The sequence below is a fragment of the Gekko japonicus genome, unplaced genomic scaffold (assembly GCF_001447785.1).
Source record: "Gekko japonicus isolate JY-2015 unplaced genomic scaffold, Gekko_japonicus_V1.1 scaffold49, whole genome shotgun sequence".
NCBI classification, from domain to species: Eukaryota; Metazoa; Chordata; class Lepidosauria; order Squamata; family Gekkonidae; genus Gekko; species Gekko japonicus.
In genome coordinates, this window is record NW_015173674.1 from 322,253 (window position 1) to 350,072 (window position 27,820).

The 27,820-nt window shown below is 43.2% G+C and overlaps 1 protein-coding gene across 2 annotated transcripts in view; it reads left to right on the forward strand.

Annotated features, from left to right (window-relative positions):
- The window catches only part of PSAP (prosaposin), a 36,745-nt gene extending 9,562 nt beyond the window's left edge, over positions 1 to 27,183 (forward strand). Inside the window, exons 2-15 of one of the 2 annotated variants that reach the window (XM_015422907.1) lie at positions 2,946 to 3,079; positions 4,294 to 4,368; positions 5,545 to 5,670; positions 6,101 to 6,295; positions 11,431 to 11,574; positions 13,554 to 13,610; positions 14,439 to 14,447; positions 16,858 to 16,974; positions 19,458 to 19,553; positions 22,212 to 22,392; positions 22,505 to 22,668; positions 24,058 to 24,138; positions 25,083 to 25,190; positions 25,350 to 27,183. In XM_015422907.1, coding sequence (XP_015278393.1) covers positions 2,946 to 3,079; positions 4,294 to 4,368; positions 5,545 to 5,670; positions 6,101 to 6,295; positions 11,431 to 11,574; positions 13,554 to 13,610; positions 14,439 to 14,447; positions 16,858 to 16,974; positions 19,458 to 19,553; positions 22,212 to 22,392; positions 22,505 to 22,668; positions 24,058 to 24,138; positions 25,083 to 25,190; positions 25,350 to 25,385 — 1,523 coding nt within the window. In that variant the 3' untranslated portion in view covers positions 25,386 to 27,183. The remainder of the gene's footprint in view (positions 1 to 2,945; positions 3,080 to 4,293; positions 4,369 to 5,544; positions 5,671 to 6,100; positions 6,296 to 11,430; positions 11,575 to 13,553; positions 13,611 to 14,438; positions 14,448 to 16,857; positions 16,975 to 19,457; positions 19,554 to 22,211; positions 22,393 to 22,504; positions 22,669 to 24,057; positions 24,139 to 25,082; positions 25,191 to 25,349) is intronic. The other variant, XM_015422908.1, reaches the window with a different exon arrangement.
- The last annotated feature ends 637 nt before the right edge of the window (positions 27,184 to 27,820 follow it).

Consider the following 27,820-nt stretch of genomic DNA (forward strand, 5'->3'; position numbering starts at 1 on the left):
CGCGGTGTCTACAGTGAGCCGGCTGTTGCAGTCCCGTTTGCACTGCTCCCCCCGGCTTTGCAGGCCGTCGGCAGCAGTTCAAGGGCGGCCTCGGTGGTGGCGCTGAGCTGGGCGCTGCAGGTTTGCGCCGCTTCCACCACCCCCACACTTTGCGGGCCGACGGGGGGAGCAGTTGAAGACTATTCTTGGCGGCGACGGCGATGAGCCAGCCTCCGCAGCCCCGTTTGTGCTGTAACCCCCCCGGCTTCGCGGGCCGTCGGGGGGGACAGTTGAAGGACGGCAGCAGCGAGGGCGGCGCTCAGCCGACCAAACACGACCCGTTTTCAGCGTTCTCCCCCCCCCCCCCCCCCCCCCCCCGCCCGTCGCCTGCGGGGGGGCGCCGCCCGCACCTTTAAGACCAAGTTTTTAGGCAGCTGCACACTACACCTCCTCTGTGAGGGAGAATCTGCACATTTCAAACCACCCCCCGAAAACACTCCAGTGCCACCTTTCAGACCACATTTCCTTCAGGTACATGTTCACCCTTCTTTGTGACTGCAGATCTCCACCACCCCCCTCCCCCAAGACTCAAAACAGTCCAGTGGGACCTTACAGACCAGGTTTTATTCACGTACATGCACACCCTTTCTGTGGCTACTCACCAAAGGAGTGCTTTTTCTTTTTTTCCCAAACCCCAGAGCCTTCCAGCGCCTCGCACTGCTTCTCCCCCCTCCCCCCCTTCTCCTGCCTGTATGGCTAGCAGGATGGACAGGATAAGCTCCCAGGCCGACACTGTCCGCCCCCCACCCCTCCCCCCCCCCATCCCTTCCACCTTCCTTTCTCTCCCCCCCTTTCTCTCTCTCTCTCTCTCTCCCTCCCCTTCCTTTCTTCTTTCCTACCTTTCTCCCTCCCCCTCCCCTCCCCCTTTTACACTTGTCTGCCTAGTTTGTAAACATTAAGGGGAGAGAGAGAGCGCCCAGTTTTCTGTGACCGTAGTGAATGTGGGTGTTCAGAAAATTTATCAGAACTTCTTTTCCTTTGAGCGTCAGAAAATTTGAACACCTGGCCTAAGCAAACTGCATTTCAATCTCTAGAAGGTGTTTGTAGCTGTGACCAAAAGCTTTGCTTTGAGGATAAAGTTGAAAAACTTTACATAGTTGTTGAAAAGCTGGAAATGTGCTTGATAACTGTTGTGAGGACTTGAAGGTCTTTCCAAAGTTTAAAACTGTATGTGCCTACTGTGCCAGGGCCACAAGAATTGTGAGAATGGGGGCACTAAGAGGAAGTGGACAATGTACATAATTGCTCAGATAACAGGCTGCAAGATGGTTGTAGAGAGATGGTTGGCTGGGAGCTATCTAGTCTATTCTTATTCCAGTCCATCTTCCTAGAAGCTTGGGGTCTTGACACCAACCCTGTGAAATAGGTTGGTTCGGTGTGATTGACCCAAAGCCAGCCAGCAAAGTTTGTGGAAGACTGATTTGAACACAGTTATTTCAATGTTCTTTTGGCTTTTTTTCTGCTCTGGGTGTTCAGAGTAGCTAATAAGAATTCACAAAAACCGTCAATTAAATGAAATGGCACAATAAGGAGGAATTCGGATCCTGTCTGCAGGTGTGATAGGCATGAGCATCCGAATGAACTACAGGAGATTGTATTGAGATACTGTGTTGAATTCTAATAAACCGAAATACTTTTCTGGCGTCAAATCTCAAGAATATTTTTGGTTTAGTGATGCCACGACTAAAACTACTGTCTTTTGAAACTCAGATATAAGATTTACAGTACTATGAATTGGCTGAAACTATTAACTTAAAACATTGGTTTGAAAGTTTTCCATATCATTATGAGTGTTTCATAAACACCCAAATATAGATCTCCAAATTCAGGTCTTGGAGGTGGTGAGAAACATGCTTTTTAAAAAATAGCCATACTGGTCTGTAGTAGAACAGCTAGATTTGAGTCCATTAGCACCGTAGAGACAATCAAGATTTTGGGGATATGAGCTTTCAAGAGTCAGATAGGGACAGAGGGAGATTTGACTCTCAGGAGCTTAAACCTGGGAAATCTTAAGGTGCCACTGGACTTACTAGTTCTAGAAAACAATTCTTGACCAGTAAAAGTCTAATATAAACCAGCTCGTTTTCTCTAGCCTTACTTGGTTTCATTGGTTCTTCAATTGTCACATTACCTTTGGGCAAAACACAATCCAGTAACTGTCCCTAGTTTGTTTGCTATCTCAGTGATGTTACCTTAGTAGCAAGTCATAGTCCATCTGTCTTATTCTAGCGCAGCTATTCTTTCCAAGTGGCAAACAAAACAAGCACGTGCATGGGTATAAAGGCACAAAATGATCCAAGGACTGACAGTTAACATAGTCTTACTGCGTTGCACATAGGTGCATGCCAGCTGCACGACTTATAAATTCAGGAGTGTAGACTACCCCAAAACAAATGGTTAACTGTTTTTGTGCGAGCTCAGGGTTGAAACCGTGGTTTGGTAGTATATCAGCATGGAAGGAGTTTCAGGAACCCTGCATGATTCTCCCTTCAAGTACAGTGAGCTGTTTACCATTCATAATTTTTGGCAAACTGTAGTTTAATGCTGCATCCAAGCTTACAAACCATGGGTTCTGCTTGTCGTCTACGCCATGCTTTACAGCCATGATTTGCATGGCAAGCATAAGGCATTGGCATTATATCTGACATGGCAGGCACATAGAGCTAGCTGAGAATCGGGATGCAATTGCTTTACCACATTTGTGGAGGAGAGGGGTAGTGTGTGACCAGGGTTCTTCCAGTCCTATTCACATAGTGTCATTGTCACTATGGAGGGAATGAAAACCATAGACCAAGTCTTTTTGGTAAGTGTGCAGTTAAACCTATCTTGTGAAACTTTGAACTGCTATGCAGGATGAAAGAAAGTGTTTCAAATGAGTAATCTGAGCATTTTTTTTACTCCAACAGCTCTGGCAAATCCCATTGTATTTCAGAAAGATTGTGCGCAGGGCCCTGAAGTATGGTGTGAGAACTTAAAAACAGCTTCACATTGCAATGCTGTCAAGCACTGTCAACAGAATGTCTGGAACAAGCCTACAGTGGTGAGTGAAGGTGGCAAAATGTTGGAAGACCATATTCCGAATGATTGTGTAGTCACGTGTTGTTTGCCTTACTGAATTATATCTGCTTGGAGGCATGGTAGATGAAGAGCAGCTGTGAGGTGGCATTTTTATGTGAGTGCACTAAGCTGGGTGAGTTAATTGCAGACTTGAGTACTCAGTGTGTCCTAGAAAGCAGCAGGGGCTGGTAGCTGCTGGTTTAAACTGTCATGTGAGAATGAAAGCACATGTCTATTTAGCAGTCATAACTTGCCAAACATATTGTATGTGACTTGTTTCAGGGCCCCCCTGCATTGTTGAGTTTGCAGGCACTTTTGGAATCTTAAGAAGAGGTAGTGAGCATAGCCACAACATGGTTGCCTCTGGGCCAGTACCAATCAGAAAAAAGCTGCTCCTAAGGAAGGGCTAATCATAAATGCTGGGAGATTCTAGGCCATTTGCCATCCTATGATGGAGGCAGTTGCTTCTGATTGAGTCTTCCCTGCAGACAGGCAGTGCCTCCTGGGCTTTCCTGAAACGTGTCCTGCACCAGGAAAGAAAGCTGGATCAACTGTTTGCTTTGGGGGAAATAATGGTTTTTATTCCCTCCAAAAGAAGGAAGGTTTGCTCCCTGTACAGAAGGAGGTGAGGCTTGCAAACCCAGAGCCGTAAGAAAAATCCATCTGCAGACCAGCCAGCAGCGGCATGTGGCTGTGACATACTGAGGACGACTTCAGGGCTTCACTAGTCAGTCATCTGGTATGAAGCAACACAGGAGGCAGCAGAACTGCGATTGAAAGCCAGATTGTCCTGTGATTTAGTTCCGGTTACTCTCTCCTTGCCAGTGAGCAAAAATGTGCAGTCTCATAAAATCTACTCCCGTCTATTACTTTCAGCTGTGTAAACTAGGAAGTACCTTGGTTATGTTAAGCAGTCTTTTAAAAACCAAGCTCAGCTGGCCAGTCCTCTGCCTCCTTTGTCTTGCTCTGCCTTTCTGTATTAAGTTTTTTAAAAACTGGGGCACTGGTTTTGCTCTCCAGTACAAGAGAACATATAGACTGCTGCAGTTAACTGTACCTTTTTTTTCCTTGAAGGGGCAAGGGAAAAGAAAGTTAGCTGAGCGTATAAAGAGTATAATGAAGGAAACATTTGCTGTCGAGGTGGTGATCTGCACAGGTTTCTCTGTTGTGCTAAAATGATGGATTTTCTTTCTTCAGGAAAGCATCCCTTGTGAGCTGTGCAAAGAAATTGTAACAGTGGCTGGGAAATTCTTGAAGAATAATGACACAGAGGTAAGAATGGTCTTTTCCCCCCTGAAGGGCACCCTGTTTATTTTGATAAAGACAAACTACAGGACAACAAAACTTGAGTTCTAGTATATACGCATGCCCTTTGAGGTCATTATTGTCCATTTGCGCAGCATCAATAAATATAAAATCCTCAGAGTTGCCAGATCTGTAAATACTTAAACCAGAGACTGGAGCCATGAACAGACAAGATTGATCTTTCTATGAACCTGAGGGGAAAAAAACCAGGTTTGCAGGGGGGAAAATCTGAAATTTAAACATTGGAGGATTAACCCCAATGATAAAATTAGCACCTGAATTTTTAAGATACAAATGGCCATTGATAGGCAGCCACAACAGCAGTGCCAGCTTTTGAGCCTTTTTTACTGCCAGTAAAAAGCTGGGGGTGGGAGCAGGGAACTTTTCAGGATTGTTTTGGCCTTGGAGGATAGATTCATTGGGGTCCTGTCCAGTGACCAGCATATGATGGGTAAAGGGGAAAAGGCAGTACCACCCTGCAAGTCCTTGCAGGTTCCTCACTGTGCATCTGGGTCTGGCCCAGGGCCAGCACCATGTAACTGGGCCATAGCTTCCCTGGGTGGAGGCTGGGGGGGAGCAAAGATGGGGGTAATAAGGGTGGGTGCGCAGGTGGGTAAGGAGAGAACGAAGCAGGAAAAGAGGAGAGGGAAGGCAAAGAGGAAATAGTGGGGGTGAGATGCCCCCTGCAAGTCCTTCTGGGTTTCTGGCTTATGATTTCCTAATTTTGATGTAGCCCTGATTTGGGAGGTGGATCATTAAGACTACAAATCTTACTCCCATAGTGCTTCCTGGCTTAGGCTTCCTATTGTATAATAGATGTATGTGAGAATGTACAGGTGGATGGCTATCAGGAAGGCAGACACCCCCCCCCCAAAAAAAAAAAATATCTGTTGGTGGGCGAAGACTGGCTCTTTCCTGAGGCTGTGAGAAACCACATCACACCCCAGAGGGCACTATAGGATATAACATTTGGTCCTCATTAAACTTTCTGAAGTTAAACAACTTGGGGGAAGACCTCACTCCTGGTATGCTTATTTGATGGGTGAATGTATCAGTTGTCATTAAAGATTTTATTCTGAGAATGAAAGATAGGCCAATCTGTTCTAGAAGAGTCTGTACTAATATGTCTATTTTATGTCATAGGAAGAAATCCATGCTTACATGAGTAAGGCCTGTGAGTTTCTTTCTGATCAAGGCCTAGTGTCTGAATGCAAGGAGATGGTGGATTCTTACCTGCCCAACATTCTGGACATGATTAAGGGGGAGTTTGTAAGTAGACTATTAAAAACTGAAGCCATTCTGCGTTGAGAAAAAACAATTTTTGAGTCAGAATTAATCAGACAGTTGGTATTAATATCTGTTTGTACCATCAAAACTTCAATAAAAATTGTTAATTAAAAAAAAGAATTAATCAGACAAGCTAAAGTAGCATGTGTATTTGTTTGGCTAGACTGTTTTATTTCCCAGGATTCAGGTCTTGAGAAAATATTTTCTGATTGACAAGGAGTGGGGAAATGAACATGGTTAGTCTGAGGAGAGCAGTTGTTGAGATTAAGTCTATACATGCTATGATTCTAGTGTTGTTTTCCATCAGCCATTAGCTTCAGTTCATGGGGAGTACTTGGATGGCTTTTTCTGTATTGGTGTAGAAAGTAGGTAAAGACAAAGGAAAAGTGTAATGCTGTTTTTCATTTTTCAGGATAATCCAGGAGTTGTGTGCAATGCTCTCACATTGTGCCAGTCTCTTCAGAAACACCTAGCATCCGTGAAACTGCAGAAGCAGCTTCAGTCGAACAAGATTCCTGAACTTGACTTCTCTGAGCTGGCATCTCCTTTTATGGCTAATGTGCCACTGCTTCTTTATCCCCAGGAGCAGCCCAAAGAAAAGTCTCAGGTGAGAATGTAATGTCTGATCATAGAATCATAAAGTTGGAATGGACCTCCAGGGTCATCTAGTCCAACCCCCTGCATAATGCAGAAAATTCACAAATACCTCCCCCTCCACACACCCAGTGACCACTGTTCCACACCCAGAAGATGACAAAAAACCTCCAGGATCCTTGGCTAAACTGGCCTGGAGAAAAATTGCTTCCTGACCCCAAAGTGGCAATCAGCATTTCCCTGGGCATGTAAGAAAGGGCCACAAGAACTAAGCACTGAGGCAACCCTTCCTGCTCTCCCTCTCATGATCTGCCTAAGTTCACACAATCAGCATTGCTGTCAGATGGCCATCTAGCCTCTTTTTGAAAATCTCCAAAAAAGGAGAACCCACCACCTCCCAAGGAAGCCTGTTCCACTGAGGAACTGCTCTGTCAGGAAGTTCTTCCTAATGTTTAACCGAAAACTGTTCTGATTGAATTTCAATCTGTTGGCTGTGGTCTGACTTTCTGGGGCAACAGAAAACAACTCCGTACCATCCTCTATATGACAGCCCTTCAAGTACTTGAAGATGGTTATCATATCACCTCTCAGGCATCTCTCTCCAGGCCAAACATACCCAGATCCTTCAACCTTTCCTCATAAGGCTTAGTCTTCAGACTCTTCACCATCTTCGTTTCCTTCCTCTGGACACATTTCAGCTTGTCTATATTCTTCTTAAATTGTAGTGCCCCAAACTGAACACAATACTCTAGGTGAGGTTTAACCAGAGCAGAGTATAGTGGTACCATCACTTTGCTTGATCTGGACACTATACTTCTGTTGATACAGCCCAAAATTGCATTTGTCTTTTTAAGCTTTTTTTTTTAATTCCTTCGATTTGTAGACTGCTCACCCCCTAAGGGCTCTGAGCGGTTTTACATATACAATTTATTACAATCTTTTCCTAGGGCCATACACAGCCAGAAGCTGTTCGGCCAGATGGAATGCAGGCCTACTAAGGCCCCTAGATCCTTTTCACAAATACTACTGCCGAGACAAGTCTCCTCCAATCTGTAATTATGCATTTGATTTTTCCTACCTAAATGCAGAAATTTACATTCATCCCCATTGAAATTCATTTTGTTTTAGACAAGTTTTCCAGCCTGTCAAGATCATTCTGACTCTGTCTTCTACCGTATTTGCTACCCCTCCCAATTTAATATCATCTGCAAATTTAATAAGCATTCCCTCTATCCCTTCATCCAAATTGTTGATGAAGATGTTGAACAAAACAGGTCACAGGACAGATCCTTGAAGCACTCCACTTGTCATTCTTCTCCAAGAGGATGAGGAACCATTCTGTCAACCAGTTACAGATCCACCTAACAGTTATAGGAGCCAAACCACATTTTACCAAATTGTCAACAAGAATATTATATGGAACCTTATCAAAAGCCTTACTAAAATCAAGATAAACTATGTCTATAGCATTCCCCTTACCCAACAAAGTAGTAACTTTCTCAAAAAAAGAGATAAGGTTAGTCTGACATGACTTGTTCTTGAGAAACCCAAGCTGGCTCTTAGTAATCACACCCATCCTTTCTAAATGCTCAAGGGCTGTCTGATGATTTGTTCTAAAACTTTCCCAGGTATAGAAGTCAAGCTGACAGATAGGTAGTTACCCAGATCCTCCTTTCCCCCCTTCTTGAAGATGGGGATAACATTTGCCCACCTCCAATCTTCTGGCACCTCACATGTTCTCCAAGAATTCTCAAATATAATGGAGTTCTGCGAGTTCTTTTAGTACCCTTGGATGCGGTTCAACTGGCCCTGAGGACTTAATTTCATTTAAAGAAACTAGGTGATTATGTACTAAACCCTGTGCCGGGGTGGCCAAACTGTGGCTCTTTCACACATATTGTGCGACTCCCGGCAGGGCAGCTGGGGAAGTGAAGTGAAGGCATGCCTCCCCAATCGGTCTTCCTTTCCCCAGGCAGCCTTCCCTTCCCTGGGTAGGCTTGAGGTGGGGGGGGGAGCAGAGAAAGAAAGCAACTTCAAATCCGTTCTCAAAGCCCTCCCCCCTGGCCAGCTTGGAGAGGGCATTTGTCTCTTTAAATCCCTTCTCCAGTGCCCATTTTTTGGGGTAGGGCAGGGGTATACATTTAATAAATCACAAGCTTGGGTGTGTGTGCGTGTGCTTATAGGACGCATCTAAAGTGGCTTTCCTTCCACCTCTCCTTACCCCCCCCATTGATTTGCTTTCTTTCCCCTCCCTCCCTCCCTATCTAAAGTTAAATGTGTTCTCCAAGCCCCACCACACTGCCACACCGGCCAGCTGGCTTGGCTTGGAGAAGGCATTTGTCTCTTTAAATCCCTTCTCCAAGTCCAAGCCCAGCTGACGTGGCAGTGGGGGCAGGTTTGGAGAACACATTTGAAATTAAAGGCGTTCTCCAAGCCCCCTCCCCCATCTATTTACTTTTTTCGTTACTCTCTCTTCCTCTCTCTCTCCCCTTCCTCCCTCCCTCCCCATCTATTTGCTTTCTTTCCACCTTTCTCTTTTTCTCTTCCTCCCTCCCTCCCTCTTTCTCTTCCTTCCCCCTCCCTCCCTCCCCATCTATTTGCTTTCTTTGTTTCTCTATTTCTCTTTTTCTTTCTTCTGTTACATTCTTTCCTTCCACCTCTCTCTTAGACAAATCAATATCATTAGCAAACAAATAAATAACATTGGACAGATAAATGTCATTATTAATATCTGGTTTTACTCCTTTTGTTTTTATTTTTGGCAGTGTAATTTAATGTTAATAAAAAGCAAATTTGCATATTTTCCAATAAAAATGTGCATGTAATATTTGTTCATGTCTTGCGGCTCTCAAATATCTGACATTTATTCTATGTGGCTCTTAAACAAGTTTGGCCACCCCTGCCCTATGCCGATCCTAGGCTGCAACTCGCTTCCCTCATCGTTTGTTCTGTTTTTGCCATATTGAGCACAGTTTCCCTTGCAAGAGGAGTAAAAGTTGGAATTGAGCAGTTCTGTCCTTTCTTCATCACCTGTTACAATTTCACTTTCCTGTCCCCGCAATGGGCCTAGCATCTCCTTGCTCTTTTTCTTACTTTGAACATAAAAAAGAACCCCTTTTTACTGTTCTTAGCTTCTCTCGCTAGCCTAAGCTCATACTGAGCTTTAGCTTTCCTAACTCTCTCTCTACAAGCACTGGTTATTTGTTTATATTCATCCTTGGTTATAAGGCCCTTCTTCCACTTTCTGAATGAGTCTTTTTCTCGTGTCTTTAGAAAGCTGTTTTTGGAGTCAGCTTCTCCCATTTTTCCTTCTCATAGGAATCGTTTGTGATTGTGCGTTCAGTATTTCACTTTTAAGAAACTCCCATCCCTTTTGAACTCCCTTCTCCTTAAGTATTTCTGACCATGGGATTCTACCCAGCATAACTTTACATTTGTCAAAATTCGCTTTCCTGAAGTCCATCCTATATGTCTAACTACGTACAGCTTTTACCTTCCCCATGACTGTAAATTCCAAAATTACATGGTCACTACTACTCAGGGTGCCCACTACTTTTACTTTATCAACTAGTTCTTCCTTGGATCAAGTCCAAGATAGTAGATCCCCTTGTTTCCCTCTCCACTTTATGGAAAATGAAGTTGTCAGCAAGAGAAATCGGGAATTTATTGGACCTTTCATTTTTAGCAGAGTTGGACTTCCAACAGATATCTGGGTAATTGAAATCTCCCATAATAACTGTGTCCTGTCTCTTTGAGAACTTTGTAATCTGTTCTAGGAGTGTCTCATCTAAATCCTCTGCCTGGCTTGGTGGTCTATAGCAGATCCCCATCATAATATCACTATTATTTCTTCTTTTATTTTTACCCAGAGACTCTCAACTGGACTTTCATGCTCAGATTCATGTATTTCCTCACAAATATATACCTCTTTTACATATAATGTGAGTCCTCCACCCTTCCTTATTTGTCTGTCCCTTTTAAATAAGTTATACCCTGCAATCCTAATATTCCAATTATGAGTGTCATCCCACCAAGTTTCAGTAATGCCTATTAGGTCATAGTCCCCTTCCTGTATTAGGACTTCCAAGTTCTTCCTGCTTGTTTCCCATACTCTGCGCATTAGTGTAGAGACATTAGAACCCATGTTTTATGCACCCTGAGGTTTTAGTTTCTGTACTTACATGTGAGTTAATGTTATCTAGCATGTGCCACTCCCCGCAAAACTTTAGAGTACTTACCTCCAGTTATTGGCATTATACTGGACTTTGCATTTTTGTCTCGCTCCCCCACAGGATTTAGTTTAAAGCTCTCCTTATTAGGTTTACAAGGCTGTCTCCAAACACATTTTTCCTACCTTTGTGAGGTGCAAACCATCTCCCAATAGAAGAGCTTCATCTCGAAAGCATAAGCCATGGTCTAAAAATCCGAACCTTTCCTGATGACACCATCTACATAGCCAGTCATTGATCTGCAGTATTGTTCTTTCCCTTCCTAAGCTATGGCCTTTGACAGGAAGAACTGACAAGAATACAACCTGCGCTCCCAATTCCTTCACCTTTTTACCCAGAGGCACATAGTCTCCCTTAATATGTTCTGGGCTGTGCCGGCTGGTATAATTTGTTCCCACGTGGATGAGCAAGAAGGGATAATAATAGGGCTTTTTGTCTCATCCTGGATGCGTGCACCCAGTAGACAGCATGCCTCTTGAGATAAGTCCAGTCGGCACACTTTAGCTACTACCCCTCTCAGTAGGGAATCCCCAATTACCAACACACGCCTTCTCCTATATTGAGGCGCAGAGGCTCAAGTTCTCTCATCCACAGGGGTCTGAAATTTTCTTCAAGCTTCGTGGAGGCTGGGGGAGGAGCCCTTGTTCCAGTGGTTATATGCCAATGGCCATTTCATGAGAATAAACCCAAACAAATTCTACATTGTTGTAAAAAATTGTAATTGAAATTTATTTAAAATATTTTTAGAGTTCAGCATTGTATAGGATGATTTAGTGCCTTGAAACACATTCCCCCCCCCCCTAGTCAAATTGCTTGATCTCAAGGGCATTTTAACATGCAGTATAAAGCTTTTCTCAGATAGGTATTGTCATGGCTCCGTACAAAGATAATGCTGACTGAATTTGCTTGCTTATTACAGGGAAGTGGGGATGTATGTAAAGACTGCGTTCAGCTGGTAACTGATGTTCAGGAAGCCGTGAAGAGCAATTCATCCTTTGTGCAACGGTTTATTCAGCACGCACTAGAAGAATGTGAACACTTGGCGCCTTCCATGGTTGATCAGGTAATGGACTACTTAATTTTGCTGACAAATGGATTTGATTGAGGTGTCAATGTTGGAAGTAGTACCGGAACCAGTAGCTTGCTCTGTGGAAGGCAGGGGAGAATATAGTTGGTTAATGTTCATCACTTAGACTAAGCTGTTTTTCTAAGGTCCTCATGAGGATGGAAGATCTGTGGTGCAGTTTACACAACTATAAACTGTGGCTGCCCTAGTTTGTAGCCAAGAACAGGCTATTTTTTGCAGCTTGGACTCAAGAATCTAAGTTTTGTTACTTCTAAGCCTGAAGGGGAAGGATGTGAGCCTAAGGGTCCCCAGTATACTTCATGTAATGGCAAGCTACAGGCAGCGCTGAATCATGCCTCTCTTTTAATCTTGATTAAGCTGCCCTGCTTTGCCTCATGAAGGGCTTTATATTTCACAACATGCATTTTGGATATACCAGATTTGCTTTTGAAGTAGAGTCTTACCTAATCATGTGGCCCAGCAGAACCTTGTCATGTATCATTCCCCCCCAAAAAAGAACACCCTTGGAAACATCTTGCTACTGTAGCCCTGTTCTCTCAGACACACCATAAGTTTCCTGGAGGAAGGACACCACCACCTCAGAGGCAGTGTTATTTCCCCCCACCCCACCATACACACAGTGTCTAAGGAACCTGATGGACACCACTTCCAGAGTGACCTGTAGGCCAGCAGAGTCAGGAGGAGCCAGTGCCCAAGAGCCAGCCCCCGTCTCTACCCCAGTGGTACAGGGGGAAGCTGGGCCTTGAATGGGATAAAGCTGTAATCCCCCCCCCCCCCCCGAGGTCCTTTGGCATGCAGGAAGCTGGGTGTGCGCCACCTTGGAAGGGGGCTGGTGCTGGTGAGGCTGAGGGCAGAGCCATTGCCACGCCCTGCTCAGCTAGGGTGTTCCATGGCTGTCATGCAGTTGGCAGGCAAGACTGACCTGCCCACTTGACAGATGAGCAACATAAAGTTGCACCGTGAGCTGGAACTGCTGCTGGTTACTGAGGTGGGGGGAGAGTTAGCCTGTAGGCACATAGCCAGCTGCACCAAGGAAGAGCCCCTCTCACTTGTCCCAGGGCCAGCATGGGGTTGAGACCAACCTGCTGGAGAGCCAGCAGCAAGGCACCCGTGTTTCTGAGCCTATCTGCCTAAGTTTGCCAATGCAATCTGGAGATGGAGGGGGCTCAGGAGGTGGGTTTTACCAGCCCTTCACATTGGGAGCCAGGCTGAAGCTGGGCTACCTTCAAAGGAGGCTTGTGGTAACTCACTACAGGGCCCTTATCCCCGGCAACTAGAAGCGGCCTGGCCGCATCCAAACCACTCCTCCTGATATGTTCAGTTTGCCTGGTCCCCAGGCTGCTGATGGCTGGCTGAACCTCATCTTGTCCAGGACAGGTGAAGATGCCGCCGCAGGATGGGCTTGGGTGGCTCTTCTGCATTTAGATGGCAGCCCCGACCTATTGCCTTCCTGTGGATGAGTCTTTGTTTTTGCTGTGGCTAGAGGGATGTTGGTAGTGCAGCACAAGCCTGTGCCAGCTAAAAAGGAATCTAGGCAAGTGGCAGGAGGAGCCATATTTGACCACCAGGCCCTGAAGCTGGAGGCTCTGCAGTCCAAGCCCCCTTAGTGAGGGGAGCCTAAGCTGGTTGTAGGCCAAGGACGCTGCAGCCCTGCCTGGGATTGAGCTGATGAATTTTGAAGAAGAAATTTAGAATGGAAGGCAGAACTCAGCACCACTTCACAAAGGAACATGCTTGGGGGGGGGGACCTCAGTGGTGCTCTGCTCTCCCCCGACGGATAAGTGGTCTCTTACAGAGTCAGGTGCTGTCATGGGGTAGACCACCTAGCTCCAGTCAAGATCCCTTGTGGCCCACCTAACTGCTTTGAGTTACCCTATGCTTGATATTGGCTGTTGCTATGGAAATATTTACCTCATGTCAATTTTGTCTCTCCCCCCCCCCCTCTCCTCCAATAGTGCAAAGATTACATCTCCCAGTATTCAGACCTGGCTATTCAATTATTTGTGCAGATGGTAAGATGAATATTTCACACATTTTAATAATTATGCCTTTTGTTTTGAAGGGTTCCCTCAGTTAATTAAAATATGTTAATATTGGTACTGTCAGAAATGATTTGGGTGACTTAATATAGAATTAATATCATTAGTGTAAAGAGTAATTATTCCAGAGGCTAAAATTCTAAAAAATTTTTAGAAGAATCTCTTTTTCATACAGTACTTGTTTCCTTCAACTGTAATATTTACACAAATGACTTATTATTTATTCATTCATAGAAAAGGCACTCTTACCAGTTGAGTGGCTGCCTTTAGGAAATGGAAGCAAAAATAGATTTTAAACTATGGAGGCAGAAATTGAATAGTGTTGACCAATGAGAAGTTTAGGTTCTCTGATATTTGTGAGAGTGTTTCGAGATTCTGTCTCAATGGGCTAAATGTTGAGTTCATTCTTATTTTTCTTTTCCTTTTTTTCCTTTTCATTTGTGTGTGTGTGTGTCCCTGTGCCTGGAAGTCATGGCAACCTCTGACTCCTACTGGGGCACAGAGGACGTTCAGAGAAGTGGCTTGATAGCCTGCCTCTGGACTCCTGGTATTATCTGGAGGTCTCCCATCCAAATACTTGCCAGAGTCGGCCCTGCTTAGCTTCTGAGGCCTGACGAGATTGGGCTTGCCTGGGCTATCCAGGTCAGGGTTCATTCTTATTTTCTTAATGCATGGCGAGCGTGGTAATCTCTAGCAAAATTTCCTCTCTGCTGTGAAATCTTGTATGTACCATTTGGTGTGATTTGTTTTTCCTCCCATTCCTAACTATTTTGTCTTCCTTTTTCTGCATTTTGTCAACAGCAGGAACAGGTATGTGAGAGAGCCTGCTTGTGGGACTATGCTCTTTTTAACTTGAAAATCTAGCTTAATTTCTGGCTAACATAGCTCTGTGTGTGTGTGGTTTGGGAAGGTTCAGCTTTGACAGATACAAGGAATTGAGGGGGACTGCAGAGGTGGACTTGCATTTAGGAGTCCACTAAAATTTTGTCCTGAGACTGTTCTGCAGTTCAGAATAAAAAAAAATTGAGCTAAGTTAAAATTTGAGTAAAGCTACTTTAAAAGGCACTCCCAGGTGCCCCAGGAAGCCAGTGAACTGTAACTCCATAGGTAACACTAGTGAGCAGAGCCTTTTGCACCTAGGAATGCAAACTTGAGACTAGAAAAACGGACTCAGATTTCCCGATGGCCTTGCGTCTGTCATGGTTAAGTGGTAATACATGTTGCATGTGTTTAGTATTGCTGTAGTTTGACCTTAGAATGCTGGTGGCAGTTGCATGAAGTGACATGGGAGGGGGAGCTGTTATTGCCTGTGGCATATCCTTTTTGCTTTTGCATGAGAAAGTTACAGCAGGCTGCCTAAAACACTGGACCGGCATACCTTACCTGAAGCATGATTATGTGGAAAGAGAAATGCATGCTACATTTTGGCCTCTTACTGTAGCAGGAGGGGGGAAAAGCCTCCTTTGAACCGTTCCTTCAGGGCTTGAAGGAAAAATGTTTAGGGATTGTTGTTCCTTTCACAAAGGATATCTGGAAAACATCCATGTTCGACTTCTGTCACAATGGAGTAACAAAACTTGGTAGGAAGCTGGTTCATCTTTGGTCATTGTGGACACGAGAACTACAGAATGCTTTCCTTCTATAAGCATGCCTTTAGAATTGCTACTGAGTCTGCATACTGCTTGGTACTTTCTGTTTAATGTATCTTGAGTAATACTTTTTTCCCAAGAAAGGAAACAAAAGTATGCGCACTTGAGAATGCCAGCAAGTCTCTTAGAAAAGATGGTCTTCAAAAAGTATCTTCAGTCCCACTTAGTTATGCATAATGCGCACCTGAGATTTTTAAATGTCTCTTTTAAAATGACTAAATATTAGCACTACTTTCTCATATTAATGGTATTTAAAATGAGCATAATTAAGAAGCTGAGCTTAAAATTTCACATCGGATTTGTTAAGATTGCATATCGCCTTCAAAGAACAAATAGGTAGAAATTAGGGATAGCTAACAATAGTTTGTAACAAAGTAGGGAAAGTAGATTCATTATAAGGGCAGAACTTGCAGCAAGCGCTACTCCTGTGAGCTTAATAAGGCAGAAGTTCTACAACGTTCCTAATAGCTGTGTGTAACAGAGAAGTTCTGCTCAGTACTGCTTCAGATTATATGTTATGTTCCTTTTTTGAACAATTTCCCAAATTCTGAAGATTTCTAAAACCAAAACAGCATTCTGATACCTGGCTGGATTGTGGTGGTCTCTCACTATAAAGCTGCAGTGTAAACCACTAATAAGTGGGGTCCTTCAGTTTTATCTTTTCATAAAGCATTAAGTGGTTGGGAGTTGTAACTCTACTCAGTTCTTGAGGAATACCATATATATTATCACTTCTATGTTGTGATCATCCGTGGCAGGATTATCTAGCTATATGATTCAGCAAGTTAATTGGTTTTCTCTGAGCATTGCCTTTGCATCATAGTGAACAAGCTGGATTTCCTAATCCATGATGGTGATGGAAAGTGCCATCAAGTCACAGGTGATTTATGGTAACCCCGTAGGGTTTTCAGAGCAAGAGGCGTTCAGAGGTGCTTTGCCATTACCTGCATCTGCATCATGACCTTGGTATTCCTTGGTAGTCTGCCATCCAGATACTAGCTAGGGCCGACCCTGCTTAGCTTCTGAGATCTGATGAGATTGGGGCTTCCAGGTCAGGTTTCCTAATCCATATGTTCCCATTAAAGGGAAAAGTTAGGTACCCCTTTTGATTTAAAGGGCTGACAGTTCTTCCACCCCTAGCCTCTTCTCACGCAACTATGATTCCAATGAGATGTTCTGTGAATGTAATTAACTGTTAAAATTGGAGATCTGAGAACTGAGATCTTGCCGTAACATCAGAAATGTATACAGTATTAAGTTATGAGGCATTAATGGGCATGGTATCTCTGCTCTCCTGTGTCTTACAGTTCTGAAGTCTGTAGCTTTTAAAGTCTCTTGCCTAAACATGTTCTAGGTCAAGTTGTATTTTTGCTTTTACTGCACTATTCAGTTGCTTTTGGGAATTCCGTCTTCCTTTTGTTTGAGTTCTTAGAAGTAGCATAGTCTTGAACAGCCTTGGTGGTGGAGATTTGAAGACTCATAGTTTCTGCAATGTGGTGGTTAACCCTGAATGCTCTTCCTTTTCTGTAGTCCACATGGGGATAACATGTAGCTGTTTTGTCTGTCCCTAGTCACCACAGTCCTTATGCAGCATGGTTGGGTTCTGTTCTTCTTTTTCGAAGTCTGTGCCTCTCCAGACTCTGGTACCAGCCAAAGCCATCCATGAACTGAAGGCAGAACCCCTTGAGGTAACATATATCTTTTAGTCATGTGTATAATTTGGTCTGTGTAGTTTGGCATCTTTTATGGTGTTACCTCTATAGAAACTGGTGGGGTAATCATTTTCACTGAAAGGAATCAAATGTGAGGGTACTATTAGCTTACTTTAAAACTTTGTTGGATCTTCTGATTAATAGTCATGCCATTAGAATGGTGCAGTGTGTTCCTGGATCCAACAGTTCATCCGCTTGTCAGGACCCACAGCAACAACGAAGTACACACTCATAAGAAGGTTTTACTTTTATTGAAGCTATAGATGCGTTAACAGGAACACTATTAGGAATGGCGGATGATCTATGCGCATGAAAGGTTATAGGACATTCATATCAGAAAGACTCAATTACAGGGGTTCCCGCGTGCGGGCATTAGGCTTGAGAACAAACGGCTACAAAAAGCAAACCAGGTAAGAGCTTCCCACGACTCATCCTGGGTAAAGCCAAAGCAACTCCTCCAGCGGCCTTGAAAGATACGAGTTGCGAGGCAATTAAGTGCCAGGGAAGGAATGCGCATGAAAGGGAAACATAAGAAACACTTGGCAGCTTGCTGACACTGCTGAAGGCACAAGTGAATGGAGACAGCTCAATATGCTTCTCCCCCCCCCCAAGTCCCTTTCAACCTCTGGAAGAGTTCTCTGGTGTTTCAGGATGACTTTGGACAAGCACTTGGGTTCAATATTGAAGACTAAAATGAGGAGGGAAGAAGGTGGTGAAATTGCACCTCTTGTCAGTGGAGCATTGTTTGCCAGGAGGGGCTGTAGTTCCTGCCCCCTTCCCTCCGCTGTTGTGGCTGTTTGTCCACGTGCTGGTTCCGCACTACCAGACATAATCTTACCGGACGTTGGAAGGGACTCCCACAGCATAGCAAAAGTCACTGCTGATTCAATCTGCTGATTGATTCCAAAACCCAAGGAAGTTTATTCTGAGTCCAGAGGGGTTGCTACTAGATAGTAAAGTCGACTCTCTTCCTCCCCTACCTGTACACAAAGGGAAGCTTCTCCTGATCCTAGTCAGTTTGCAAATATAGATCCTCCACAGTACTTCAAGAATTTAATGCAAAGCCTTTGGCTGTATACCCCATAATAACTTTTGCACTACAGAACTTGTCTGTGTAAAGCCAAAAGGGGAAAGTATGAAACTCTGAGTTTTTAATTCAGAAAACTGAGCCAGGTGCAAGGCAGGCAGTTGTAAATACTCATCATTGATCACAAAAATGCAGGCTTTGTTTACTGTGCTTGGTGGTTATACTTTTCCCCATGGTTGTAGCTATACAAAGGTGTGTTCAGTAAAACTGTTGCTCTCACAATATAAAAACTGCAATACATCCATGCAACAAACAAGTCTTAATGGCCATCTGAGCAACCAGAATTAAAAGTTGTTAGAAACATGCCCAGAACTATCATCGCCTTGGTCAATGGTTTTGCTGAAAAAGGATCTTTACTTTATTTCAAAGAGACAGGGGAAGTCAAAGGCGCATCCCAAGGGAGAGAATATTGAAGTCTTAGTATCACCACCAAGAATGTCCTGTCTTTAATCAACAAATCACCTGCCAAATGTCTAGCTGGTGGTGAAACATGCCCTCTCTGGCTGACCTCAGTGCATGGGTGAGCGTAAAATGGAGAAAGTGATAACTGGGACTAGGATGCCACAATTGTCTTAAGGCTTTAATCCTAGGAAAAAAGTAGAAGCCAGTCAAGTTAGGTGAATCTGGTAGAACAATCAAAGGAGCTTGTTCCTGTCTGCAGCTGGGCAGTGGTGTTTGGAACTACAGCTTGCAAGAAGGTAGCCCCTAACCTGGGTGTCACCAAGGCAGTATGGCTAGGTCATATCTCTCCTGAATTGGCAAGAGACACTTCTGGGCATCAAAAAGCAATGCTTGGTCAAGCACTACACCCATGCTGCAAAACAGATTCTTCAGAGACGAACACAATCCCAACCAGTGTAGGCCGAAATCTCACTACTTTGATTAGGTGAAACCCATCCTCAACCAGCCTGTCATTAATTCAGGCATTACGTAAGCAAACGTACAGCCTCCTTAGGATTAAATGAAATGGGTTGAGTTGGGTATCTGTCTGTTGGTGTCCCTAGACCCCAAAATGCCTGATGTTGCTGCTCTGCCATAGCAGTTCCAAGTAGTTGTTGCAGAAGACAGAATCCTGGGGACACTCCCCCCCCCCCCCAACCCCCCCCCCGGCCCTAATCTCCCAGGCTGCACTGAAGTGCATCAGTCTCCGAGCACCATCTTGGTCGGTCTCTAGATGGGAACTCACTACTAAATGACTGAAGTGCTTATGGTAAAATAGAAATTTAGTACAAACTTGGCTATTTTTATGTTTGTGAAATGTACAAGTCTGGTTTAAGTGTCAGTTTAAATATCTATTGCCATATACGCTTTACAGCCTGAGAGTAAGTGCTTGGTTGGATACTAATTCCTTCTGTGTAACTTTGACATGCAGAATAGCCCAAGTCAAGCAGAATCTCTCTCTCTATGTGATGCATGTGAGATTATGGTGGAAGAGGTGGCCAGCCTTCTAGAGAGCAATAAGTCTGAGGTATGTATAAAACATCAAAGCATCTTTTGGATATTTATTTATTTTATTAGACTTCTGGCCTACCCTCCCCTGCACCGCAAGGCTCAGGGCAGGGTACGACAAATTAAATAAATATAATTATTAAAACAGTTTAGCATAACAATCAAACTAAAATCAGATGGTGCCATTAGCCACTGAACTCATAATTTATCCGGATGAGGTTGTGTAAACTGTGCAGTTTACAAAGCTGGTTCACAATGCAATGAACGGCTTGGAGGGGAGGCCAGGTTAGATGAAAACTTCGCTTCACCATCTCAACCGTATGCCTAGTAGAACACTTCTGTTTTACAGGCCCTGGGGAACTGAATCAGGATAGGGCCCAAGTACCTTTTGCACTAAATATAGTGACTGCATCTTGCTGTCTAGGGAGTGCATGGCAGATGTTCAACAAAAGCATCTGCTAGTAACAAGGAAGTCTTTATTCTTGACATTTATTTTTCTAAGGCGAACCTGTGTTCTAGCTCTAACCTGCAGCCAGTTTTGCTTTGTTTTCAGCCTGGTGCTGTTCTGTACCTCAAAGCAACTACAGATGTTTTTAGGTCCTTTCCTGTCCTGATCGTTTTTCAGCAAGAAAGCATAAGTTTTCCCAGTCTTGTAGTCTAATGTGGTTTATTTTCAAGCAACTGTGTACCAGATTACAGTCTTAAACACATGGAGTTGCCTTGCATTGAGATAGATCACTGGCCCAGCCAGCCTAGCAATGGCTGCTCCGAACAGTCGAAGGCGAACCTGCCATACTGTACTTTTTCAAAGTGTTCTAGCTCTAAACCTGCAGCCAGTTTTGCTTTGTTTTCAGCCTGGTGCTGTTCTGTACCTCAAAGCAACTACAGATGTTTTTAGGTCCTTTCCTGTCCTGATCGTTTTTCAGCAAGAAAGCATAAGTTTTCCCAGTCTTGTAGTCTAATGTGGTTTATTTTCAAGCAACTGTGTACCAGATTACAGTCTTAAACACATGGAGTTGCCTTGCATTGAGATAGATCACTGGCCCAGCCAGCCTAGCAATGGCTGCTCCGAACAGTAGTAGGATTGTTCTGGATTACCCAGGTCATCTTTCAGTTACCTCAGTCAAGTGTAGGAAGTCCCCCCCCCCCATTTCCTGGCTATATCCATGACAGGATCACAAAAAGTAGGAGGCCTTGTCCGCAGATCATTCCCTGCCCTGGTACCCGAAGGTGACAGAGCCCAAGCTTTTGTGTTCAAAATAGATATTCTACCACTAAGTGCCCCTCCCCAAATCTGGACTCCAAACTCTTTGCCACTAAAATATGCTGTGTTTAAAGTGCCACAGATCCCTGGCCCCACTGGTGGACCTCCTGATGGCACCTGGTATTTTTGGCCACTGTGTGACAGAGTATTGGACTGGATGGGCCATTGGCCTGATCCAGCATTGGCTTCTCTTATGTTCTTAAAAGCCCTGTTCACTCTTGTAATACATTCTTTTGGACAAGAACTCACATTAAACATTGTATTGACCCTTTTAATAATACATATGTGGTCTGTATTTTCAAATACAGGACATGTACTTTGGGGTTTAAACCCCACTCCAAATGTAGCTTTTACAGATGCCCAGAATTTCTTCATTTTGTAAAAAGAATTCCTTTACCAGAAAATTATTCACATCACTGTATTTGAACTTGAGTAAATTAGGTATCTGCTGACAAATGTTAAGAATTTGTAAGGGCAAGCTGGTCAAGATATAAATTTATTTGAGTAAATTATGTATCTGCTGACAGATGTTAAGAATTTGTAAGGGCAAGCTGGTCAAAATACAAAATTAATCATGACTTAAAAGTAAGCTATTTCAGGTTTAAATGAATTTAGGCAAGACCAAAGTCAGCAGGTTTAAATTTAAAGAATAGTTTTCCTTTAACAGTTACGGTCCAATTAGTTCAGGAACTGTCTTCCAGGTCATATTATGGTAGGGTTGATCTCTGCATCAGGCTTTGTAGAAGCCTTTGTAAACAGATAGCAGTACACACTTTGAACTGTTTGTCAGAATAAGGGGATATTATGACCCCCTTAAGCAAACTACCATGTAACTAAAAACAGGCATGACTTTGTGAAACCATGGATTGTATCTGTAAGACATGGCTGATCTTCACTGCCTATTATTTAGATAAGACCTTGGAATAAAGCCATTTGTAACATGTGCAGAGGTTGGCTTTCCAGTGGTCTTCCTTAAGGAGAATGACTGCTGTTCAACAGCCCCATGCCCTAAACTATAAGTGTGTCCTTTTCCAATATGTTTGGTTTGCATTAGTGTGGATTGAAAGTGCAGGTGGTGTTGCTCTTGTAGTCTAGTCCCCATATTATGCAGGAAAACTAAAGTCTTCCAGTGACTCAGCTGATGTTAATGTGTTAGGCTCTGTGTACCTTTACTGTTGTATTTTGATGTTCTTTAAGTAGGTTTTTGAGTGCCACATTGAAGGCATTAAAAAAGTGGGATTAAGTTAAGATGGCACCTCAATGTAAGATACAAAAGTAGCTTATTGACGTGCATTGGGCAAATGGCTTTAGAAACCTGTTTTGACTTGAAACAGGACAGATAAGATGGTGTCCCTTATAAAACTTAGAAATATTAGCATTTTAAAAACACTTTTAACTGTCCTTGTGTACCAGGAGGAGATAGTACATGCAATGGAGGCAGTGTGTGCTGTGCTGCCAGTAAAACTAAGAGACGAGTGCAAGAGCTTTGTGGAAGTCTACGGCAAAGCAATCATTGATATGCTGCTGGAGGCAACTGATCCTAAAATGGTATGCGTTATGCTGAAATGCTGTGCAAACAAGGCTGTTCCTGCTGGTAAGAACTTAAATAACACAATATAGTGCATTGAGTACATGGGGAGGCATGAAGTGGTATTGTGGTTTTGCTCTTGAAATCATGGTCATAACTTGACTTTCTGAATTCTCAGAGAAAATTGCTCCAGTGCAATCACCGGCTGGTGATGTTTGTGATTTGTGCAAAATGATCGTAGCCTATTTGGACAAACAGCTACTAAAGAATGCTACAACTGAGGAAATTGAGGAAGCTCTAGAAAAAGTCTGCAGCATGTTGCCACAGTCTTACCGTGATCAGGTAAAATAGTTAATGGAAAGGGTTAAAATGGGTATGGCTTAACTTGAAGTGCCACAGGTCTTAAGGAAATGCCATGTTTGTGTTCAGTCTGGGTAGAAGCTTGCTGCTGAATGTACTAACCCCTGCCCAGTGTATATTGGTAAAGCTTAGAACACAAACTAGAGTTGGAGTGCAGGATCAAAACAGAGCATGAGGTGATAACCCAACAGGAATGAACTTTGCCAGCAGGAATAGTATTTGCCTAGAGTTCCTATGTCTCTGAGCAAGTAATTTTTAGGGTAAGATCCTAATGGTAGACTAAGACAAGTATAATTTTTTTAAAAATTAACGGGTTTATTAGATGACTTCATTGAAAACTTTTCTTAACTTGCTTTAGTTTAAATAATGGCCTTAATAGAATGCAGAATGTATTTGTATGTGGCAGAATTTATATTGTTAAACTGCCTTGAGTGCCATATAGCCAGATTCAACCTGCCAACTCCAAAATATCTGATGGAATGAGATGGTAACTGAGGACCTGGATCAAGCCAGACAATTTTCCAGAGTGCTTTAGTGGTTTATTTGATTAGCAATATGTCTTGAGCATTTGGATAAAAGAGCAATTGGCTAGAAAGTGGCAGTTGCAGATATTGATACAGCAACCTGGTTTGTGCCCTTTAGCAGTACAAGAAATCTAGGGAAATGCTTGCTATTTTAGTTGAATGGCTGCAGTTCTAAAGTCTCTGAACAATTTTTGTCTAATCACTTAACTTGCAAGTTTCTGCTAGATGTTATGGTGATTGTACAAGTAATCTCTGGCTGATGCAAGATGCACTTGATCCCCACCTATCTTCTTTAGCATCTCATTTCGAACACAAATCTCTGCTGTATTCCTGATGATAGAACAGCTTGCCTGTTTGATCCAGGGGGGATGGAAAGCACCTTCTGATTCAGATACCCAGAAGTATTTCCAATTTATCCACGGGAGGAGTTTTTCCCTAGGAAGAAGCACTATCTGGAGGTCAGACAGATGTGATGCAGGCCATGGCTGAAGCTTATCATATGCCACAGTCCAGTTCTCTGTGTGTGAGACCTTCCTGGCAGTGATTTGGAAACCGATATCTATTAAAATAGCTTTGGATGTCTCAAGTGACACTTTCTTAACAGACAGGCTACACATTGCTGTGGTACAGAGTCTTACGCAATCCAGCCAAAGCTAGAGCTAATTTCTAAGTCTCTGAGTTTAACATGTTGCATCTTTTACTGAAATCAGTGGGACGAATATGGTTCACTTCAGCAGGGTTGCATTATGCAACAGTTGGATCTGGTTTCGTTTTTTAATATTGTCTGTCTCCTATGATGGAGTAGCAGAGGATCTATCTCAACCTCTTTCTCCCCACCCCCCAACAGTGTGATCAGTTTGTGGAGGATTATGAACCCATGGCTGTGCAGCTTTTGGCAGAAATGATGGATCCTGGTTTCGTGTGTGGTGTAAGTATTGCAGCTAGAGCAACTGTTCATGGGGTTCACTCAAAACAGGGGCCATTACATAAATACCAACACTGCAGTTAAATATATCAGTGTTTCCAATTTAGTAGCACTTCATTTCAAACAATTATGCATGGAGTTATTTCCTGAAAAGGTTTAAGACTTATTGTCTTGTGTCATGAAGCTTTCACTAAATAGGATGTTAAGAAAAGACTCAAGGCTTTTTCCAAGCCATATTGACATGTTCATGCATGTTCAGAGTCAAAGTGTGTCAAGACTCAGAGCAAGAGGATCAACAGAGGTAGTATAATTTGCATAACTGAAATTATTTAACTTTAGAGCTAAATGACATATAAAGCATATGTAAGAAGCTCTGTACTCCCATAAGAATTTTGCCAGTCATTCCCTTCCTCTTCCTGTTTATATCAGCATCCCACTTAACCTTCCAATATACCTTAACTTAAAAGATTTGATCTTTCTCTTTCAAGAGCCATCTGGGGCTCCACACATGGCTCTAGAGCCATAGGCAGCAGACTCTTGTGCTAATACTTTGGACTCTTGGAAAGAGAGGAAAATGGAAGCCTGTTTACTTTTCTTGGGCACATGGCAGGCTCCTAGTTTATTAAAAATGGGGCCATGTAGCAACTTAAACCAAGACATTGAAGCATAACCTTTTCTGGCCAAAAACCTGCTTTGTTAAGGTACTCCAGAATTCCTTTTTGTTAGCTGCAGCAGACTTTCAATAGAATTTGTCTCTCAGTGAAAAGGTATTTGCATTTGTACTTAGTACATGATCTCTCCCTTTCTCCTTGGAGCTGAGAATGACGTACATGGTTCTCCCTTCTCCATTTTATTCCAACAGCCCTGTGAGGAAGTAGGTTAAGTTGAGTGTGAGAGTGGCCCCAGGTCATGCAGTTAGCTTTTTCCCTTCATTGTTTGTTTTACAGAAGCTTGGTGTTTGTGCAGCATCCACAAAGCCTCTGTTGGGATCAGAAATGTGTGTCTGGGGACCTGGCTATTGGTGTAAGAACATGGAAACAGCAACTAAGTGCAATGTAAGTAAACTGGATTTCTGTGTGTTTATGAACACTCATGTCCTGCAGCAAGCCAGTGTCTCTGGCTTTTGTTTTTATTAAACAAAACTACTTGAAAACAAAAATATCAGTTTAAGTTGGGAATCAGGTTAATTCTGACCTCTTCTTCCTGTCTCCTAGGCTGTTGACCACTGCAAACATCATGTGTGGAACTAGAAGAAAACTCCCGCTTGGGTAACTTTTTTTTCTTGAAGAAAACAAGAGGAGGAGAGGATTAGGCTGGCAGAACTAAATCCTGGTGTCTTTATTTCCTTTCTCTTCCAAATCTTAAATAACTTTTTGTGATTTTCTTTGGTGTAGCAGTGCTACTACTGTGAAATGATCCACAGTGTTGATCTGATGCTATTTCTGCCTCCAGTTTTTAGTTCCTTTATGATACATGAAATGCAGCTGTTTAGCAAAGTTGTTCAATTAGCTGAGTGCCTTTAAGAGTAGAAGTAAACTAAAGGCACCCCAGCCTTGTGTCTGACCTTAAAAATCATTGAGTAATTTTTTAAAGGCACTCTTGCTGATGGATGGTTTGCTAGAGTAAGGTTGCTGGTCATTACAAGTGGGTATCATTTCAGCTTTCATTTTACCCAGTTACTGGGCAGAAGAACCCTCTTAAATTAAATCCTACTTGCTGGGATAAAGCTACATCAGCCCTGTAAGTTGCCTGTGGAAGGAAGGGTATTCCTGAGTAGCTACATGAATATGTCTGTAATACAGCTAAGGCTGAGTCTCCAAACTTGTTGGTGTGTGGCCTGAGAAAGTATATTGGACTGGGTGGCCAATATCCAAGGTAGTGAATATAAGCGTCCATGGAAAACTGATGCAACAGGACTGGGGCACCCATTCATTTTAAAATGTAACTTCAATACCTTGAAAACAAAGGAGTTGACTGTGTTTAAACTAAAAAAACTCAAGCAGCGTGCCTGGTATGTTCTGGCTGACTGGAACATATTAGAGAGCGAACCACATACATGTTGACTGAAAAGGTAAAGAAATTTGCATGCATGAAGTATATGGTTGCCAAGTAACCTTTTCCCCAGTTTCAGAATAGCAACAAGATTCTCTCTCTGTCACTTCCTAGTATTGGAATCCATTTTTTTCTAGCAGTACATTCTTACATTCTGCACCCTCTTGCATGAGTAGCCATTCTATGGTATAGTGCTAGAGGTATCTTGAAATGTTTAGAAGCAGAGTGCCATACTAGCCGCATACATCTTGACCCTATTTGACCTTTTGAGTTTAGTGGGGGTGATGGCTCTGGCCTGTGTAGTACCGCTATTAGCGCAAGGCGCAGATGTCATTTCTGTCCCAAATAGCAGCTTGTGTTGATCTCCATGCAAGTATGCACTTCTGAAGATTTATAATAGCCATGTGGGCGAGGGAACTTTTTAGAGACCACATAATGCCCTTGAACCTCCGAGTGCATAGCTGTTTAAAACAGTTTGTTTTAGTTATGCAAATTCTCAACAACTTATAAGAAACCCCAGGAAGGAGGTTGACTATTCCAGCACATTAAGCTCATGAGAATGTGGAATCAGGATGGGACTCATAGCAGTAAACTAATAATTGCTTCAAGTTAATTCCAGCAAAGTGATTGCCATGTGGCTTCATTCTTTTTCTTCCAACAAGCATTCGCTGAGGGCTTTGACCTGATATTTTTTTTGTTAAAACTAAACTGCTGTTTGGTTCAAAGTTTTCACTACTCAAAAGCAAAGACTTTTGCTATGTTACCTTTTCATATTATTGCAGATGTCAACATTGATAACAGTAGCATCCTGTGCTCATGCAGGGGAAACATTGTCCTCTTCTTAGTGATGGCCTTTTTGCTCTACAGGCTGTTGAACATTTGATGGCTGGACTGTGTAGATGCCACTTTTTCCTGGCTAGAATTTCTACTTGTGTGTGTGCTCATTTTCTTCGTAGGAAATAAAGTGGCATAATCTCATGGGACAAGGATTGTCAGAATTGGACACAGGGGGGAGTCTGTCTTCATTTCTGCTTTGTATATTAGCATTTCCATTTTATTTTCATGTTCTAGATGTGAACTGGGGAAAATAAGCAGTTGCTTTAACAAACCACTGGGGGGTTTTTTTGCACTAAAGCTTCTGTAATTTAACAATAAATACATAACTGTAAATCTGTCTACTTTGTGAATTTTTGACATGCATTATAGGAACTCCCTTCCTGGTGGCATTGCATTATTACCCCAGTGCTGAAAACATGGCCACAGTGGAGTCCCCTCGTGGAAGTGTCTAGGTAAAGGTAAGGTAAAGGTTTTCCTTGCTCGAAAGCAAGTCGAATCCGACTTTAGGGATGCGGTGCTCATCTCTGTTTCCAAGCCAAAGAGCCAGTGCTGTCCAAAGACGTTTCCGTGGTCATGTGGCCAGCATGACTAAACGCTGAGGCGCACGGGATGCTGTTAACTTCCCACCAAAGCGGTACTTATTTATTTACTTGCAATTTCTTGCTTTCAAGCTGCTAGGTTGGCAGGAGCTGGGACCAGAGATGGGAGCTCACTCCGTTATGTGGCACGCGGGTCTCGAACTGCTGAGCTACCGACCTCCTGGTCTGCAGATCAGCATGTTAACCACTTGAGCCAC